Source organism: Pholis gunnellus, assembly GCF_910591455.1.
Source record: "Pholis gunnellus genome assembly, chromosome: 14".
Lineage (NCBI taxonomy): Eukaryota > Metazoa > Chordata > Actinopteri > Perciformes > Pholidae > Pholis > Pholis gunnellus.
In genome coordinates, this window is record NC_136541.1 from 7814197 (window position 1) to 7829129 (window position 14933).

At 40.9% G+C, this 14933-nt stretch overlaps 2 protein-coding genes across 2 annotated transcripts; both read right to left on the bottom strand.

Annotated features, from left to right (window-relative positions):
* Positions 1–232: 232 nt before the first annotated feature.
* On the bottom strand, positions 233–6482 carry and2 (actinodin2; the record flags this gene model as incomplete). The annotated part of the gene is made up of 7 exons (XM_079172950.1): positions 233–613; positions 853–1749; positions 2165–2319; positions 3681–3725; positions 3893–4012; positions 6093–6216; positions 6447–6482. The coding sequence occupies 7 exons, from the start codon at positions 6480–6482 to the stop codon at positions 233–235; spliced, it is 1758 nt and encodes a 585-aa protein (XP_079029076.1).
* Positions 6483–9730: 3248 nt separating this feature from the next.
* Positions 9731–14793, bottom strand: LOC306705737 (COP9 signalosome complex subunit 9). The gene is made up of 3 exons (XM_079172567.1): positions 14634–14793; positions 13640–13712; positions 9731–10265 (listed from the first exon to the last, which is right to left on the bottom strand). The coding sequence occupies exons 1-3, from the start codon at positions 14730–14732 to the stop codon at positions 10228–10230; spliced, it is 210 nt and encodes a 69-aa protein (XP_079028693.1). The 5' UTR covers positions 14733–14793; the 3' UTR covers positions 9731–10227.
* Positions 14794–14933: the final 140 nt, after the last annotated feature.

Consider the following 14933-nt stretch of genomic DNA (forward strand, 5'->3'; position numbering starts at 1 on the left):
ATGTTCTATGTTGCTTGGCCCTCTTGAATTGTTACCCTTTAATAAAAACTTTTTTAACACCTTTTTAAAAGCTGATTGGTTTTATAGTTTTCGTAAAACTAACTGATATATTGATGACGTTGTGACAGGTTGCGGTCCATGAAGTCCATAAAGATGGGGGACTACAGAGCGAGCTCCATTTCTACCAGGTAGATCATCTAGCAGATGTTGAATCTGTTGTTATTTCTGAAATCTACTTGTGCTGGCTCATGACGCCCCTGAGGAAGTCATCAAACCGCGGGACGGCGGCCTCCTTGGCGGGCTCGTCAGCAGCATTCTCCTCAGCGGCGGCGGGCTCGGCGCGACGCAGGCGGCAGTTGTAGTCGAGCTCGGGGTCGCAGTCGGGGTCGGGCAGGATTATGCCATCCTTGGCTGGCTTCGGGGCCACAACGCCGGAGGGTGCAGCAAACTTGCCGCAGTTGGGGTCGAACGGATGGCAGAAGGGCTTGGCTGGAGCCTTGATGTCGGCCTTGGCCTCAGAGCCAGACTTCACCGGGGTGCAGTCTTTGTCATAGTGCACATAGCAGTCGTAGCCCTCCTGGGTCTTGCCGCGGACGCCCAGCTTGTAGCGGACCTGGTTGATTGATTGATTGATTGATTGGTTTTTTTGGCTCAAAACAGATGCAAAGTAGATCATAGACAGCAAGTGAAAGCATCATGCAACACCCTTTTAATTTCACTACATCATTTAATAAACCGAAAGAAAAGGAATAGACAGTTAAAAGAACCATTCAACAAACAAGATTAAGCCGACACTAGATTAGTCAAAACATCTATCTATTGATTCCTAGTAGCAGGACTTCAAATTCAGACCTGGTGCTCGGGGATCTGCGGACCAGGCTTGCGCAGGGCAGCGGCGGCTGCCAGTATGCAGAACGGGTTAGTGCGAGGGTCGCAGGCCAGAGGAGCAGCAGGAGGTGCGGGCCCGTCATGGGGCGCGTACTCCAGCACGGGCTTGGTGAGGCCAGACAGCTTGGTGGCGGTCAGGGGGTTGCAGCCTCCGTCAAAGAGTGGGTTGCAGTGTTGCTCTTTAGGGGCCGCCTCTGCAGCAAGGGGGGCAGGAGCAGCGACGTTGGTCACACACAGGGGATCGACCGCTGGGTCACAGCTGGGGTAGAGTAGGTGGTAGAAGCCAGTGGGGGCTTTGTGGACCAGGGGGGGCATGCAGTAGGGGTCCCTGGGGTCACATTTAAGGGCAGCATAGGATGGGGCTGGGCCAGCGGCTGGGCGGTAGCCATAAGCTGCCCTCAGATGATACTGCAGACACTCCACATCTTCGGGGTTGCAGATCCTCAGCAGCTCAGACCTCTGATCTGCGCTCAGGAAAGGCTCCAGGACGGGGGCGTAGTAGTAGTAGCCAGAGGGGCTCTTCATGGGCATGGGCAGCATGGGGGTGAGGATGGGGGCTGGCACCTTGGCTGGAGCTTGCTCAAACTCCGGGGCAGCAACATTGGGGAGAAGGGGGTAGAGGCAGTAGGGGTCGACGTAAGGGTTGCACATCCTGACGGCAGCAGACTTGATGGGGGCGGGCATCACCAACGCAGCCTTTGGCTTGCTGGTGGACTCGGAGATGCACTCTGGATCATCAGAATCGGCGCACGACTTGTAGATTGCGCTAAGGTGCTTGAGGTAGTGGTTGAAAGTGGGGCCCTCCTCTGACCTGTGCTTGTTCTGCAGGTAGGCCATGTACAGACGATCCAGATCCTCAACCTGAAATATCGGTTAGAAACGGGACAAAATGAATGAATCCGCTTTGATTCCATACGATTTACACCCCATAGAGAGTAAAACTGAACTAAAAATCAAACTAAAAGTCTGTATGCGAAGCTCTAGATGGAACGACTTTCAAACACATTCTCTGAGGAGGAATTCTCTTTTCCAGCTCACAGACTTGTTACTCATCCATACAGCCTGACTTTTAAAGCACAGAGCTCTCACTGGGACTGAGAAGACATGCTGGAACATGACTTTCATTGCAGAGTAATTGAGTATTTTAAGTATTTTATTGAAAAATAAGTGAAGAACTCTCTTTAAAATGCAAACTGGTTGTAAGGCAAAACAAGCACTGTTTCATAAAGCTCACTGGGAGAAGCTGAATAATTAATGTGAAACAAACTCCACTCACTCCCTCCTGGTTCTGGCTTTGCACAAAGTACTTGTACCATCCCCAGAAGTCCGGCAGGCGTTTGAACTGGGGCACAGCTAAGACGGGGATGTTCCTTCTGTTGCGAACCAGCGTCTTCAGGTTCTCCATGTTGTCATCATCAGACACTGCAGGCACTGAGGGGAGAGGAGAGGGAAAGAGTGAACTAAATGAAGTGTGCCGGAGCCTGAATTTACAAATGGTGTAAAAAGATTCAATAGATATGGTTTCATTTGTGGAGTATAGAACATGTGTATTTGTATGTTCCCAGACTCATATTGATCTTCCACTGAGACAAGAGAGTTTTACTTATGTATGAATAATAAACTTGTATTTATGTGTATTGTAATGTATGAATAGGGGATGTTGTTTGGAGCGAGTGTTCATGTCATGTCAAGTTTGTATTGTGATATTTAAGTCAACAAACCAAAAAGCAAAACTGCGAAAATCAAATATGTTTCAAAACATACACGTGAGTAGCAAAATCTTATAATAAGTAAATATCTATGAGTTTCATAAAGGAATAGTTCAACATTTTAAAAACACATTTTTTTCTTGCCGGGAGTTAGATGAGAAGATCGATACCTCTCCCATGTCGGTCAGTGGTATTGATCTTTTCATCAAACTCTCAGAAAGGACGCAAATACGCTTCATTTCCCAAAATATCAAACTGTACCTTTAAGATGTAAAAGATTTATGGGCTGAGCTTGTTTATGTTCAGTGTTGTGTCGTAGTTTTTCTTTTGAGTTCGGAACTGGAAGAGTTTTGTTTGTGGATAAGATGTACAAGATGCTCCTTGATATTTGATTTAAATAAATGGACTACATCATATTGTTTGGTGCCTTTTATTTTATCTGATTTATATGAAGCAACACATCACAAAGTGCAGCCTCTGTGAAAGCTGTTCTCCGTCGAGACTCTGCCAACAAAAACATTCACAAATGTACTTCTGGCAGAGTTGTTGGATCGGATTAGGGCGGCATCTAGTGATTATTTTTATCATCAGTTAATCTGCTAAACATGTTTGATTAGATAAGGCTAATTAATCACTTTGTATATTAAATGTCAGGATAAAGTAAATTGTCAAAATATCCATGACAGACTTCCAGATGCCAAAGAACATTTCTTCCAAATTATTTTTGTTTTCTTTCTTTTTTTGCATAAGCAGCTATTTCTAACCGAATAATATTCAGTTTACGATCATATAAGGCAGATAAATGTAAGAGGCTGGAACCAGCTATGGTTTGGGCCATTTTCCCAAAATAATTAAATAAAACAATCTTGGAAACCCTTTTTCGATTCAGCTCTAGTTTGGACTTCATCGGATTGAGAGGGTGCGTTATACTTATTGTGACCACTAAGCATGAAATGTATGTTGTGCTTACTGGCTGAATAGAAGGAAGGAAGATTAGTTGAATGATCCTTTATAACTTTTAATAAGTTTTAAAGGCACTCTAAACAGCAAATGTGTCCCACATGCCACGTCACAGGTCCTTACCTTCCTCCTGCCTGCGCTGCTCCACTGGAACGGCCCCCAGAAACTCTGTAAAACACGAGCAGCAGCCACATTAGCAGCAGCAGAGACGTTAGCTGACTGGGACCAGATGTTGAGCTTTCCCTCGACATCAGGGAAAATGCTGACCTGCTAATAAGCTCCTGGGTGAAACACGGCAGGTGCTGGGGGCTCTGGCGCCCCAGCACAGGCAGCACCCTGCAGATTAAACACCCCCTCCTCCTGCAGACCCCCACGTGCACGCTCAGTTAGGCTTTGAGCCAGACCGGTGGAGCTTGTGCCACTACTGGGGGCCTCCTTAAAGTTAACCTGTAAAACTACAAAGAGTGGGCCCTCACAAAAACCAATTACACTGTAGAAGTGGAAGGTGGGAGGGAGGGGACCTGTCACTGTACATCTCCACATGTGGAGTGTCTTCTGGTCCACCAGGGGTTTCCTTCAGAAGTTTACGAGTATGAGAAAACAAGCCAAGTCAGCCGATTATGGCGGAAACTTCTGGTCCTTCTAAGTTACTAATGTGGAAAATCTCCCAACGGTGCAGGGATACATTTCTTTTTATGACTCTAGAAAGATTTACAGGCTGCCTTGCACATCAGCATGGCATGTTATTTTAGTATTAAAGAGACGAGGGAAATGGTGTCTCTATAAATCTGTGCCCCAGATTCATGTGCCAATGCTCAGGGACATAGACAAGATTAAAGAAACACTCAGGTCATGAGCCCAAAATGAGGAAGAAGTACTTAAATCCTAAACTGAAGTAAACGTAGCAATATAGTAGTGTAAAAATACAAGTACAAGTATTCAAAATCCTAATTAAGTTAAAGTACAGACATCTTATCAGCAAAATGTACTTAAAGTATCAAAAGTAAAGCTATTTTTTGTGCAAAGATACAAACCATGATATTGTTGTAGATTGTATTACTATATATTATTATATAGTCTCTCTGATGCATTAATGTGAAAGTAGTATTTTAATCAAAGTGGAGCTTACTTTACCTACGTTATACTATATTCTGTTGGGTAGTACCGTGTGTCATGTTTTAGAAACTGGTCATACGTTTTATCTAATCTATCAGATGAATGTAGTGGAGTGAAAACACATTATTTTCCTCTTCTACTCCTCTGACCAGCAGGTCACATAATAATATGGACGCACTCAAGTGGAGTGCAAGTGCAACATTCCTCCACTGCAAAAAATATATTCAACAAAGGCTTCAAAAAGAAAATAAAACTGATTTATTTTACACATATTTCCTTTTTTGTGTGAAATACTGAGTACTTTTACCTCCTCAGGCCTCTGAAAATCCTTCATATGAAACAATCTGAGAAGGTAATATCACGCTTTGGACTTGAAATGAAAAGCGTAACCTGGATAAAGTGGGTTGCAGATGGACACTGAAAACAGAGGCTGGGAACCACTGGTCTAAATGGTGTGTCAACGTATCACTGCCACAAATATTATTATTGTGGAGAAACTCTAAATGCAACAACATTCATTGTTCTTTCATTTTCTTCCTAAACATTTTTTAATTTTAAAGATGTAAAATTTCAGGATTAAAGTCTTGTAGAATGTGAATTACAATGATGCTTCATTTAATTCCCCAAAAGGCCTCCGTGTCTTCAGTGAAGTGACTACATCCCTCATGTGCAGTTATAAATGCTAAATTTCCAACCGTCTGCCAACTACATCTTTGTGACAAAGATCAGATAAAGTCATGGATACATTTTAAATCAAGTTTGTAGATCAAGTCTCACCTGGTAGTAAAACAATAGCTAACAGGAATCCTGTGTGGATCAGGAAAAGCGATGGTCGTCCAACACGGGCCATTTTCTGTTTTCTGTGTTTCTGAGGTAAAAAGACAGAAACAATATTCACTGATAATGTTAGAACAGAACTGTGTTTGAGGAGGCTTCATAAAGTATGAACTTCAGGCGTTACACTGTAGCATTACAATGCAACTAGACTTGTGTGTCTCGTTGTTTTTTCAGCAAACTGTTTGATATAGAAACGAAAGACAGTGACACTCGGAACAAAGAGAGAGCTTTTATGTAAATGACGGATGCCAAGACAATGGAGAGGATTGGTGACTTGCTGTAATGGAGCTTTTCTTCAGGGATTGCTGAGAGAAAATAGACTTTACTTATGAATGTCAGAATATCAAATAAAAGAGCTGAACTTAACAGTCGCACAGCCAAAAGCTTGGAATGTTCTTCTGTCTGTTGAATCACAGCCGCTGTGCTCAAAAAGAGAGATTTTCTTCTGCATGTTTCACGCTCATAGATCTGAAGACTTTTCATCCAAAGACAATGCCGGTGGAGTTGCAGGCAGTTGCTTTGGTTCTATGAACTGCACATAAATACACTTTAGCAACATGCAGCATTCACATCAGTCCTTACCTGCAAGGGTGCTGACGTTCTGGCCTCCTGTGATCACCTCTGGATCCAGTGGCTCTCTGGATTGAGCTTCTTGAGGGGGGGGGCTTGCTGCACTGTGGTTGCCTGAACTGTTGAAAGCCTTTACCTAAGGGACACACAGGCAGTGAAACATTTTAAAGGAGCCCCCTTGATCATTAAAAACAAAAAGGTATGTCATACGTCTCCGGCATGCTGGTAGGCGCTCCGGGATTGGCTCCTGCGCTGCCATCCGTCCGACCAATGGGGGTCCTGTAATTAGGAGAGGTGAGCAGCACGACCGCTTTCAGTGAAGAAAGATTAACAAGGTGGCATTTAGCGGCGCGTTTCTTTCCTCACAGGTTTGGAATTTGGGGTCAACATGCAAGGGGACATTATATCCGAGCCACTAGTCGATTTTGAGATTTTGAAATTTACATAAACAGCTGCGTGGGCGCAAACTTAAAAACTAGAAACTGGCAAATCCACACAGCTTGAGGTCTCTGTTACAGTAGAGCACATTTATAAAGATGTGCTTGAGGCTATCGAGGTGGTGCTGATAAAACTTTCAGGGAAAAACATAGAGCAAGAAGGTAGCCCTGATGTAAGATACATAACACTATGAATCTAGCGGTAAATAACAAGCAGTAAATAACAATAACCTCCTCCACTCCAGTCTGATAAACTCTGTTTTTACTCCAGTGCTTCATCACTATAAAAACAGTCTCCCTGAAGGAATTCACTGCAAAGAATGAAAACTAATATTTCTGAAATATCTACTCTGTTGCATCAGTATTAACAAACGTGTGTCCAGGATCACAGGTGCGTGACTCTTCTAAATACAGAAGTGCAAATCTACATCCAAGCAGAAGGTGCACAAGCCTTTTTGATAATGTTTCCAAACGTGATGTCAGATTTCATTTCATTCTCATTGGGCAGACCAAAGACATTAATTAAAAAAAGATAGTTTCACTTTTTCCAAAATATAGAAGTGTCAGTGAGAAAAGAAGTAGTCTTTTACACGCTCCCTGACAAGTTTTTTTTTTTTCCTTGCACACGCATGTTTTTTATCTAACAACACAGAGGAAGCTGGAGTCCTGAGGAGAAGTGAGCCACTAATGAAGCTGCTGCTGCTGCTGTAGATGTGCAGAGCCATTAGGACCAGCATGCCAACACCACTGTTAGTTTGGTACATGCGCCTAAAGCTTGGATTGTGCCACGTGGCCTGTAAAGGCTCCAGCCTGTGGAACATATCTTTAAAAAACATTTGCTGAAAAGAAGTGGAGCAACCTCAAAAGGCAATCTTTGAAGATATATCTTCCCTTTATATACCTAAACAACAAATACATGTAAATATACATTCATACAGTATCTTTGTAGTGTTCCCAACCTAGTCTTGCGAGGCACCGCCACAGCCCCGACAGATTAACTCAAGTATTAAAGATATGAATTCAGCGACACCACCCATCTTTGACGGTGTCGTCGTCAAAGGACCGATAAAGCGTCTCATGCTACTTGTGAAAGAAAAACTCATTAAAAACACAGACCCTTGTGAAAATGGCGATCCGCACCGCTGTGCCTTGATACAGCCTCACAGAGCTGCTAGCACGGCTATATAGACTCTTAGTCTTGTTAATGTCATATAAATTATATAAATGATCGATAACCTTATCAGGTCTAATCTTAGCTTTTGTCCTGCACATCCAAAATGTGAGGTTCTTAATTAATAGCGTTCCACAATTGGCATTTAATTCTGCAGAAAGTATTATTAATGTTCCTTTACGGGTTGAAAGTTAAATTGTGTCTGGACGGGCTTATCACAACTTTCTAATGAAGTTGATTAGTTCCTGCTATTACAGACACTTGTGTTAATTGTCCCTGATCCTTGAGCCTGTGAGTGGTTCATTCTAAAATCCTCCATCAGATAGTACTTTGTGTCTACTGCTAGTAAATGCACAATCAAGAGTTTTTACCATTGTCTTCTCCATAACTGTTGGACATTTCTATGCTGACGGCACTGTTCTCTGTTTTGCTGATTCTGTACAGCAGAGCTGTTAAAAACCTGCAGTTTGCATTTTGTCCTCTTCAGAAGCCTCTTATCAGTCTTGTGCTGAATAGTAATAAAAACACAAATATGCTGTTGGCCAAAACTAGAAATAGTATTTACCTTCACATCAGCAGTCTCATTGGCAGGCTACTCATATTGAGGGAGTCTCTCATTATACAGTAATATACTGAAACTGAGAATGAAAAATACTTCAAATCAGAAACTAGGTTAGTCTCTCGCATATTCTGTACACAACTGTTTCTTTTTCACTGGAGTGATGTAACCTATAGGCCCATAGCTGCAGCAGCACTTAGATATTAATACAAAACCTGTCGTGGCTCTGTCACATAAGTATTGGTTTCTGTTTATAAAGCTCGTCTCCATGAGTTTCCATATCTTATTTGGTTTTGTGGCTGCAGTATCGGAGTTAATCACAGTCACTGTGAGGGCTGGCTGACCCTCGATGAGCCTCAGGTTTACTTTTATGTTCTGCACCTCATATTCCTGGAAAAACTGCAATACTGTACATCTAGAAGTTCTAAGATTAAATACAAAATATTATAACTGACCGTATCAGTTATCAACTAAAGGTTCAAAGTTCATTATTGACTTTAGATCAGTATTTTCTGGAGCATTAGATAAAGGCCACAACTAACATTTCCTTCTTTTATCCATGAATCTGTCCATGCGTATGTCTCCAGATGTCTTCCTCTGTCTGATTAACAGCGCACAAACCAAAGATGTGTTTCTGGTCACCTAAGGCAGATATAAGCAGAACAATGTCATCTTTGGTATTATTGTGTGAAAAAAATACAAATAATGTATCCATTATCAAAATAGTTGTTGATTCACTTTCAGTCAAACTATCAATCAACTAATGTTTTCAGCTCTACTTTACATTTCCGAGCACTTTAAAGACAAAATACCTTTTATGGTGCTTTTTATCGTGGTTCCTTGTGCTAAAAAACACAACTCTGCTGATGAAGGTCATGTGATATGATTGAAAGCCCTGAATGAACGTCTACAAGGACTTTGTAGTGAGATTGTTACTCTACCCTACATTTGTAAAAATGATCATTCGTATTATTACCATTACTACTTTTATTATTATCATTCTATTATATCCAGAGCAGCAGTTATTATCAGTGGTAATCATTTAATCATATTAATATATCTGACATTTCAGCGTTACTACTGCTATTAATATCTGTATAATTGTGTGATTTGGATTGACTCATTTTATTATGTTGTTCATTCAGTACACATCTATTGGACTTCTGTCGATCCTGGGCGAGGAATCCTTCTAAGTTGCTCTCCCTGAGGTTTCTTCTTTTTTTTCCACCATTAAAAACAATTTTTTGGGGGGGAGGGGGTTTCCCCGATGCGAGGGTCCAAAGACAGAGGATGTCGCATGCTGTGCAGATTGTAAAGCACTCTGAAGCAAATCTGTGATTGATGATATTAAGCTAGACAAATAAAATGTAATTGAAAATAAATCATTTGTTTTGAATGACGACAATCAGACACAGTTATGGCTTCATATATACAAAACACTATTTATTGATTTTTGATTCGCAAAAAAGTAAACTGTAGATGCACAGACTGCTGTACACTTATGTGCAAATTCATGGCACAACCGAACACACTGCAGATATAAAACCAAACACAGAACGTTTGCGACTATCAGACTGTCATTCAAATAACTATAGCAGACCATCATTCATCATATGCCATCTGCAGAATGTTTAAGGGCGGCAGCATATGGAGCCTCTGCCCATCACATGTATAATTACGCTCCTAACAGGTGTTCTCCAGCGCACTGAAACCTGCAATCCAGTTCAGAAGCAGTCGAAGACATGAGCACGATACAAGCTCATAATTTTAACATACCGTGTATGAAGAATCCTTGGGATCCTAAGAATTTCACAACATCTGGAGCTGGAGATGGACTTTTTAAGGATGTAAGCCTGAAACTAGGACAACTATGACAGTAAATTGTATGTAATTAGACAGAAAATGGTTGGTTTGCTTTCCACCCAAAAGAAAAAGATTGGTGAGTGGCGAGCGTATCATCTATCAATTCCGAAGTCTCTGTCACTGGATGTCATCATCATCAAACAGATCCTCAAAATCTGTGGAAACAACAACAAAAAAACAATTATTAAAACAACAGTCTCATGACAGCCGGACAATGAAACACTGGCTGTATTTCAAATGTGTCTGCAAGCCAGACATTTTCTCATAAAGCGTTTTAGGTTGAGAGGGTTGGAGGGGTGCAGGGTGATAAAAGTAAAAGGATCGGCCTTCCTGTGGGTCTGACAGTTTGTGAGGTCAGAGGTCAGCAGCAGAAGTGTATGAACATGCATGAGAATATGTGCCACATCCTCTGTTTATGCCGGTAGCCTTCATTTAAAGGGCCAGTGTGTTCTGGGATCTATTGACAGAAATGGAATATAATATTCGTAGCTAGCGTCCTCTTCACGCCGCGCTGCACCGCCATGTTTCTACACAACCCCAGAACGGACTATTATCTTACATGTTTGTGAAACTGCAGTAACATGAGCCGCAGAGCGGGAAACCGCAGTACTGCCAGTCGCCATCCGACTTCTGTTGCTCCTAAAGTAGCGTTATTACGGTATGGATGGTCTCCGAGCGAGGCGAACGTTATCGGCTCCCGTTACCACAGTCTTACAAAGGGAGGAGTGAGCTGCGATCTGAAACCACACCACTAGATGGCACCACATTCTACACACTGTCCCTTTAACAGTCATTATGATCAGAGAGTGGAAAAATAATAATGAAACATAAGCTTTCATTAGTACTTCAGCGACTATTGTCGTCATTGACTTTTTAGACGTGTCTCTTTTCATATTCTTTTGTGGGTTTTCTGGAGATGCAACGTTTAGTCAATCAACAGAAAATGAGTCGGAAACTATTTTGTTGATCGATTCCTCATTTCAGTCATTTTTTAAAGCAAAAATTGTCTAGTTACGGATTCACAAACATGAGAATTTGATGCTATTCTTCAACATATATGATAATAAAAAGAGTAATTCAGGAAATGATTACTCGTATTTTTCACCATTTTAGGCACTAAAATGAATCAACTTTGAGAAAATAATCAGCAGATTAACTGTTGGTGAAAATAATCAAAGCCCTGGTGTTTACCGGGTAAAATTAAAAACTGATGATTCTTTTAATTTTCAATTACTCTGCCTCAATTGTTTGATCTGTAAAATGTCAGAAAAGCCCAATGTGATATGTTGTCTTGAATAATGTTGTTTGATCAGCAGTCCATAACCTAAATACCTAAGTTACGATCACAAGAGACAATAAAGCATTGTCTTTATTACATTTCTTTCTAAAAGACGAATGCTGGTTAATTTTCTGTCAATAGATCAACTAATCTTTTCACAGCGAGAAAAACAAAAGGGAGGAATGGGCTCTTGTTGTATTTATAGCTAATCTCTTGAAATCTTAGTTTAAGTAAAAAGAAAAATGTAACAAGAAAACTTCTTCCCTGCGTACTTTTATGTAAACTTTAAGTGGTGTTCTATTGTGGTGTGTAAGTACCGTCTACAGTACATTTTGTGCAGACTACACACAAGAATTTGCATCGTGTTTGTTATACACAAGTCCTCTTTGTGCACAGGCGGCTGTTTTAAAAGGTGTCATCAAACAAACATAGAAATCAGACGGCACATGACAAGAAAAACAACATTTTGGCTCTAATTAAAGCCTTCACAAAAAAACACACACATTACCTACAATGTAAGAAAGGTAAAAAAATCCTTCTGTCATGTTGTAACTTCAGAAGAATATGTTTCTTCTGAAAGTCATAGACACTATTAGCCAAAAACATGTGGCTGCCCATACGTGCATCACGTTAAAACAGGGAAAGACCTTTCCCACAATGTTGGAAGCACCAAAGTATAACTGTTTGCATTAAAGCATTCTGATGGTCAACCCATATTAACTGATTAACTGTCAAAAAAAGATTAATTCATGTTTTACTTTCAGTAGCAGTTCGATTATACTATAGTTTCCTGCAAGCGTCCCTAGAAAGTAAAAAACATTACAAACATGAGGGCTAGACCTAAACACGTGCAACACAATCAAGTTATGTTTCCACAAAACCGCTGAATATTTCAGTGGGAAATAACACAAATTAGCCACTTTTGTGACTGTGAAAGAACTGAGCTGATTGTTCAACATTTAAAATCCCTTTATAAATGTAGGCCGGGGGATTTGGGAGCTGCTTTCAACACGCCTGGAGACAGTTGTGGTACACATCTCTATCAGGAGGGAATAAAGCTTGCCACCCTAAATTAGCCTCATACAAAGCACATCCACAGAGCTCCTGCTGAGAAGTCTGCGTGGAATCTGTGTCGCATATGGCAAGAAGTTGTGGACGTTTGATGTAGCTGCGCCTCGGGACAAGAGATCACACTACATTATAAAACACAGTTAGTAAAAGGGGGGGCAGGGGTAAAAGGAATGTTCTGGGGCCAGTAAAGCGATTTCCTGCTGTGAGACCAGCAGCGCTCTGAGCCCAGGAGTGAAATAACATCATGTACTAATAGATTCAATCTGCCCGGACTACTTCCTATTTGAAGATGACTGACTCCTCCTCAGATTACCTGAGCAGCAAAATTAATTTGCACTGAAACATGAGCTATTTGTAAAATAGATCAAGCCAAAGGCTTGTAAGGCTCCGTCTGTTCATGAAGACACCTTTCAGAAAACAGCGACTGCATGCGCTCAAATCCAAACACCAGATTCAAATATCAGACTCTTAATATACAATCTGCTGAGCAGGCTGAAGTCCAACGTTTCGAGGTACTAATATTGCATGAACAGGACAACAGAACAGAGCATTTCTAGTACCCACAACATCCAGCGGTGCTATAATATGACCAGTGGCACTGCCAACTTGGGCCCCAACTCCTCCCAGATGAAGGCAATAACTAGAGTAATAAACTTTGTCATCTCCAGGCACATGAAGCATTCTTGAAATGCTGGACACGCACCGAGTCTGCAGCATTTCAGCAAAAAATGCATCTTTGGGGGACTAGCTCAATGTATCATCATTGATAGTTTAGTATTGGTGTGGCAGTACATTATGGCAATTGGCTCACAATTCTTATATTTTAAGTACAATTATATGTATGAAATACTTTCAAATCTTAGCTAAACTGACTCAATGCATCTTTGATCTGCTGTGTATCAAATATGTACACATTTCTTTTTTCAATCTGTATTGAATTCTGACAATAATATAGTACATACACAGCTCTGGTATTAAAAAGGGGGTATTTTTCTCTAATAATTGGATTACTGTTTAAGTAAGGCCAATGCCTGCAGATAACGTGGACTAACTCAGCGCACAACAACAATAAATCTGTATTTCCTGAATATTTTTTGAGGGGCTCAAGCAGATTGATGGTTTTGCTGTTGATAAAAGGTAAAGAATGGCTAGTTGTATCTAAACGAAGAAATTGTTTACCATTGAAGAAGTCTGAGTGAACGGCCTTTTCATTGGCAGCCAGGTCCATCAGCAGTCCTGTGCTTCCCCCCGCCTGCCAGAGAACAAACATGCAGCTCAGAGGCACACATTCTACCCAAGAAACACCGCCAAGAAAACAGACAATTACTAATATGGACATTTTGTTTTGGATACATTTTGGCATAATAATTTAGTTGTGGTCAAATCTGCAAAGACGGTATATTTTGTACTCTTATGTGATGGTTTACACAGTAGATAATGATAAACCCTACTTCTGAATACTTCACTGCTCGTCAATCCAAGAGGCAGCTTTTTGTCAAACTTTGTTTATTGGCCAAGTGTGTGTGTGTGTGTGCACACTTAAAAAAGGTATCTGACTCCAGCTTTAAGTTGCTCTCAATGCATTTACACACAGAACCATTTACATGAAGGTAGAAATACACATACAGCTTAAAAACAAGGACAACGACGATGAACACCATGGAATTTGCCTTGGTGTATAATATATATATATATATATATATATATAAATAAAGAGGAAATTGTAGGGCTGTCCTCGACCAAATAAATTCTTTTCGACTAACACTCATACGATTTAGTTAATTAAACAATTAGTTGATTTAATCAAAAGGTCTGTAAAACTGAATTTCTCCACAAAGAATCACACAAAAGCACCACTTTAAATCTTGTTTAAACTTGAGATGTGCAAATAAGTTTTATGGGAAATAAGTCATTCAGCATGAAATTAATATTATTGTAGCTATTATTTGTAACATTAAGCAGTTAACGTTAAACAATCATTCAACTATTAACGCATAAGGCCGTAAAAAAAGGTTAATAACGGCACAGTCTAGTTGTTACCGCTAACTATAACGTTACGTAACTAACGCTAACTGTACAACGTTACGCTAACTGTATAACGTTACGTAACTAACGCTAGCTGTATACGTAGCTAACTAAGCTAATGAGTTAGCCCGCTAGTTAGCTAACACACCTCATCCAGGTCAACGTACGGCCCCGCGCCCTCAGGAAACATCTCATCCACTGCTGGTTTCATGGCGACCGTCGAGTTTGACTGGTCCTTGAGTGGCATCGATGAACCACAGGGTCTTATCGCCAAATATTCATTAAATGATGAGCTAAAGAAAGCTACACCAAAGTGGCTCACACAGCCAAGCTAATGCGGTGTCGGGTCAAAATAAATCCGACGTTAAAGTCAAATGAAGAAACAAAGGTTCCGCTGACAGTATTTAGGTGAGCTATAATGGGTAAAATTGTGTCATAAATTATTTTA